Source organism: Condylura cristata, unplaced genomic scaffold (assembly GCF_000260355.1).
Source record: "Condylura cristata isolate star-nosed mole 26May11 unplaced genomic scaffold, ConCri1.0 scaffold00022, whole genome shotgun sequence".
Lineage (NCBI taxonomy): Eukaryota > Metazoa > Chordata > Mammalia > Eulipotyphla > Talpidae > Condylura > Condylura cristata.
Window position 1 is genome coordinate 349,749 of NW_004567123.1, and position 5,856 is coordinate 355,604.

General features: G+C 46.3%; 1 protein-coding gene across 1 annotated transcript in view; it reads left to right on the plus strand.

Annotated features, from left to right (window-relative positions):
• Positions 1–483: 483 nt before the first annotated feature.
• The window catches only part of ABHD12 (abhydrolase domain containing 12), an 81,657-nt gene continuing 76,284 nt past the window's right edge, over positions 484–5,856 (plus strand). The window contains exon 1 of the mRNA XM_004687121.2: positions 484–830. Within this exon, the coding sequence (XP_004687178.1) occupies positions 643–830 (188 nt within the window). The 5' untranslated portion in view covers positions 484–642. The remainder of the gene's footprint in view (positions 831–5,856) is intronic.

Below are 5,856 nucleotides of genomic sequence, written 5' to 3' on the forward strand. Positions count from 1 at the left end.
AGAGACTGTAATTTGTTATGTTTTCCCTTTTGTTCTTAAAAACATTTTGTAAGATCATTTCCGGGCTTTATCCAAATCGAGTCGCCACTGTCAGGGGAAAAAGTCAGGAAGCCTGGGGTGGATGCGCAGGGAGCAAGCTTCCACCTTGGGCTGCAAACTCTTCCGCTGGCCCCTTTCTGACTCGCGTCCTTCCCCATTGTGGGGCACAGATCGGGGCTTTTTTGTTCATCACGCAGACCACCTAGATGATAGCCACTCCCACCTTCAACACTGAGCCCGCAACCCAAGAACGGCAAGATTTAGCCAGTTCGCCCTGCCCGGACAAGAACGCGCTTCACGTGGCTTCGCCCTTCTCAAAGATGGCTGCACAACAGCGCTGGGGCTGCTGGGCGCACACCCAGGGAGGTGGGGGACTGTGGGGGCGGGGTCAGCGTGAGCCCTGCGCTGATTGGCCAGCGCTGCCGACCAGGCCCCCGGCGCCGGTCAGTAGCTCTAGGCGAGCGCGGAGGCCTGGGGCTGGGATGTGAAGGAAGACGAGCTCCGCGGCGGCTGCTCTGAGCCGCGGCGACAGAGGCGGGGGCGGCGCGGGCGGCTGGGCAAGGCCAGCAGGCGCCGTCGGCTGCCGGCCGTGTTGGCCGCGGTATGAGGAAGCGGACCGAGCCCGTCGCCTTGGAGCATGAGCGCTGCGCCGCCTCGGGCTCGTCCTCCGGCTCGGCCGCCGCGGCGCTGGACGCCGACTGCCGCCTGAAACAGAATCTACGTCTGGCTGGCAAGGGACCGGCCGAGCCGCGCTCCGCCGCCGACGCGGGCATGAAGCGGGCGCTGGGCAGGTGAGGCGCGGCGCAGGGGCGGGGGCCCCTTACCTGGTTCGCAGGTGCGGCCCGTGCGCCGCCCCAAACCCTCTACTCCCTCTTTAAGTTACTCGCCCGCCGGAGCGCCCCACACCAGCCCTCCATCCCCTGGTTGTCCTCTTCCGACCTGCTCCCGGCGCCTGCCCGGGCCGGCAAGTGCGGCCCGCAGGCACTGCTAACCCCCTCCCCCGCCATGCCTTTCTCAGCGTTCTGCCCTCTCATTCCTTTAATGTCCTTTCTGGACCTCCGCGTCCTCACCTCCTTCTCCCCCTGTCCCCAAAACCCATTCACCCAGCGCTCCGTAACCAGACCCACACCCGTGTCCTTTCTCAGGTGAGCTGCTGGGGAGTCCTTCGGCGGAGCTGCTTTCCGGGAGTCGTAGAGTAGGGGGTGGGGAAGGGGCGTCTCGGGGAGGAGGCCTCCGGACGCTGTGGGTCCATTAGCGGTGAGATGCCGGAGAGTGGGCGCCAGACCCTGAGAACGTCCAGCTTCTCTGCATTGGACTCAAAACCAAGCGCCGGTGTCAGCTGGGTTGGCCTGTGCGAAAGCTTGCTGATAGCTAGTTTCTCACTTCGGAATTCTTCTCGGGTCGCCGGCTGTCAGAAGTGGCATTCTCTGCTCAGAACTGCCGAACCTTTGGGAGAAGGTTAAATGGTCTGCTGGTCCTAGGGAGAGGAAGGATGCATCCCTGTTTCAGATGTTAATGAGAAACCTGACGTTCGCTGCGCAGGTGACTCGTGGTACTTGAAATTCGTCCACATGAGTTGTCACCCTGGGAATCTCCATAGAGACGGAGAGAAATCTTTTGATTATTTGCGTTCTCCTTTTGGGTAGGAAATGGATGCGTATATGTAAAGCTGATTTCAAAATTGAGACAAGAGCATATTTTACAGGGACAAATTTCTCTCCCCATGGGCTATTTCCTTAATTATTTGGCTGAAATATATCCTGGCAATTTTGAAGTTTTGATGTTTCATGATGTTTGAAAAAATTAGTGTATGTCATGTTTTCAGGTGTTGTGGCAGAGTCATTTCTTTTGGAGGCCATTGGAATGCCTTTATTTGATGCTGGTCTTTCAGTGTAAACTACCCAGATAATTTCTCCAGATAATTATTAACTTCATTGCTTAAAAGTTCATGAGATTTAAAATATGGCTATTTAGATAAATAAAAATTTAAATAACAATATTTATCCAAATAATCCCATCAAAATTTCAATTTCTTTGCCTCTTAAATTAGTGGTTCCCAATCCTACCAAAAGGGCAGGGACTGACAATGTTTTTAGTTTTGTGTAAAACACAACTGATCGCTATATTTTGTGAAATTAATCTTTCTTCCTGTGGTATGGCTTATCTGTATTAAAAATTTTTGATTAGCTTTAATGCATTTTTATTAAGGGGCTTGGCATAACACTTAGATGGAGAAATTCTTCCTTTGTAAAATTCAGATTGTTATGCACAGTGATATATGGGGAACCAATACTGGTCTGCACATTTCTTGAAAGATGAACTGTTTTGAGGGGATGTGACTAAGTTTTAGTTTCAAATCAGGAAATAGAGACATTCAAGTGGTGTTCATATCCTTTGGATAAACAAAAGGCTTTTAAGGGAATAAAAAGAAAAAGCAGAGGATCAGAAGGTCAAATTTGTTTGTGTGTAATCTAATGGTCTGTGCCCGGATTTTCCTGTGAACTTTCCTCCTGTTTCATTCGTTTCTTCAGCCTGTTCCCTGCCCAACTTTAACGTTCCTTAGGAAATCTTCTAAGACTTGCTCATCCTTCATTCCACTCTCCACCCCATTATTGTTTTACTTTTTTTTTTTTTAGAGATTTATTTATTTATTCATACAGAATTGGGGTACAGGCCAGAGATGCGGAGGGTGAGAGGATTCACCAGAGACAGAGTGGGAAGCAGAACAGGCAGATCGACGAAGTACACTGCTGAGGGGAGCAGCGGGCAGGTCAGGAGAGGTCCGCTACGCCATGTGGATCTCCTCCGGGGACAGGCGGGGATCGAACTCATGCGGAAGCGGCTTTAGATTCTCAGTGCTGTGCTTTAACCCGCTGCGCCACCAGGGAGGGCCCTGTTTTACTTTTTAAATGATTTTATTTTATTTTTTAAGACAGTATTTTTTAAAGATTTATTAATATATGCACACAAGAGATGGGGTACAGGCCAGAGGTGTTGGGGATGAGAGTATTCACCAGAGAGGAGCAGAACAGGTAGATCTACCGAAATACTGCTGAGGGGAGCAGAGGGCGAGTCTGGAGAGATCTGCCATTCACTCCATGTGGGTCACCTTCTTGGCTGCAGATAGCTTCATAGCCCATTGTGCCACCAGAAAGGGCTCAAGACTATTTAAAGATTTATTTATTTATGCTTACAGAACTGGGGTACAAGCCAGAGGTATGGTGGGTGAGAGGATTCACCAGAGAAAGAGTGGGGAACAAAACAGGCAGATCTACTGAAATACACTGCTGAGGGGAACAGCGGGCAGGTCAGGAGAGGGCTGCCACGCCATCTAGGTCACCCTGGCTGGGGACGGAACTCAGGCTGCAGTGGCTTCCGAGAGCTTCATAATGTGGTGCTTTAACCTGTTGCGCCACTAGGGGCAGCGCCAATTTATTTTTTTAAAAAGATTTATTTTTATTTATGCATACAAGAACTGGGGTGTAGATAGACCAGAGATGCAGAGGGTGAGAGGATTCACCAGAGATGTGGGGAGCAGAATAGGTCGATCTGCTGAAATACACCGCTGAGGGAAGCAGCAGACAAGACCTGAGAGGTCTGCCTCACCATGTGGGTCACCTCCTTGGTGGGGATTGAACTCATGCTGCAGTAGCTGCCCATAGCTTGTAATGCTGCCTTTAACTCCTGTGCCACTAGAGAGGCCCAAAGACCTTTATTTTTTTATACATATAAGAACTGAGGTGTAGGCCAGAGCTTGGGGGTAGGGGTGTTGAGAGGATTCACCAGAAACAGAGTTGGGAGTACAACAGGTGGATCTACTGAAATACACTGCTGAGGGGAGCAACAGGTATGACGAGAGAGGTCTGCTGTGCCTTGTGGGTTAGCTTCCTGGCCTGGGATCGAACTCCTGCCAGCCCTGTTTTACTTTTATTTCATGTGCTTATCCCTTACCTGACTGATTTGGTCTGATTTGACTTGCTTTATGGGTTATCTCCTTCCCCACTAGAATGGAAGCTCAATGAGAGCAAGGACATTGTTTTCTCTGCCTCTCTCTTTTCCATTCCTGGCACATTGAATGGCAGAAAGATATTTGCTCAATGAATGTCTAGGATAAATTCCTAGAAGTGGAATTTCTGGGCCAATGGGTTTGTGTTTACAAGTTTGAAAGGTAAAGTCAAAATGTCCTCCAATTTGTACTGATTCATCCTCCCTCTAGCATTTTTGCCCTCCTCCCCCATATGACTATGATTGATAAAAAAAACCGTGTCTGGGCCCTCCCTGGTAGCGCAGCGGGTTAAAGCACTGCACTGAGAATCTAAAGCCACTTCCACATGAGTTCGATTCCCGCCTGCCCCGGAGGTGACCACATGGCGTGGCAGACCTCTCCTGACCCGCCCGCTGCTCCCCTCAGCAGTGTACTTCGTCAATCTGCCTGTTCTGCTTCCCACTCTGTCCCTGGTGAATCTTCTCACTCTCCGCATCTCTGGTCTGTACCCCAGTTCTGTACAAATAAATAAATCTTTAAAAAAAAAAAAAAAACCGTGTCTGATTTGTAGGTTTAGATTACATTTGTAGGTTTAGATCAATAGGTGGCTTTCTGGGTGTGTTTTAGAAACCTGTTACATACCTTAGGCGTTACTTATATTTTTCACAACCTTTCGTGGTTTGGATCTTCCCAGACATTTAACTTTCTTTTGTGCACATACTAAACATACAAAAGGACAAGATGATGAACCTCCATGTATCCATCACTTTGTTCCTTTCTGTTTTGCTGATCTTGAATCATTTATTTCCTTTCCTCCTACATTAAAAAGAAAAAAAGATTTCATTCACAAATACTTCACAGTCTATCTTGAATAAATATATAATCCCAATTTTTTACCTTTTTTCAAAATTAACAATGACCTATGTAATATTACTTGCTATCTAATCTATGTAAACAGTTCTCCAATTGTCTCAGAAATGGCTTGTTTTAAAATCTTGTATTATTTCTTAAGTTTATTTCTAATTTTTTTGGTTGAAAATAGGATACTTTCTTATAGTACATATTTTTTCTTTTACTAATTTTATAACTATCAGTGTATGTAATCTTATTGTTTCTAGTAGATTTGCTCTTGTAGAAGGGACAAAAGTCTCTTCTTTCTTTCTCTTTTTTTTTATTGCATTGTATTTCCAGAACAAGATTAAATATAGAGATGATTACTGGTTACCCTTGTTCCTGACTTTAGTGAGAAGTCTTTGAGTGTTTTTACTCCACTATTTATTAAGAGGTATGTTGCTTCTGTTTTGATTTTTTTTTTAATCCAATATAGTTGTTGGATTGTCATTTTAGCATTTGTGAAATGATTCTATAGGTTTTTTTCCCCTGGACTTTTTAGTATGTTGAGTTACAGTAGCAGAATTTATATTACTGAATCATTTTATATCATTTAAATCAACATCATTATTGAGTCACCAGTGAACAGTTTGTTAATATGCAGTCAGATTTTTAAATATTTTGCTTAGTAATTTTATTCCATTGTGCTACTAGTACAATTTGTATTTAAATGCAATCTTTACCAAATTACATCAGTTTTTTTCTTTTTCTTTACAAAGATTGATTTATTTATGCATACAAGAACTGGGGTACGGACCAGAGGTGTAGGGGGTGAGAGAGGTTTCACCAGAGACAGAGTGGGAAGCAGAATATGCAAATTGAGTGAAATACACTGCTGACAGGAGCACAGAGGGGGACAGGAGAGGTTTGCTGTGCCATGTGGGTCACCTCCCTGGCCCAGTGTCAAGCTCATGCTGCAGTGGATGCACTTTAACCCATTG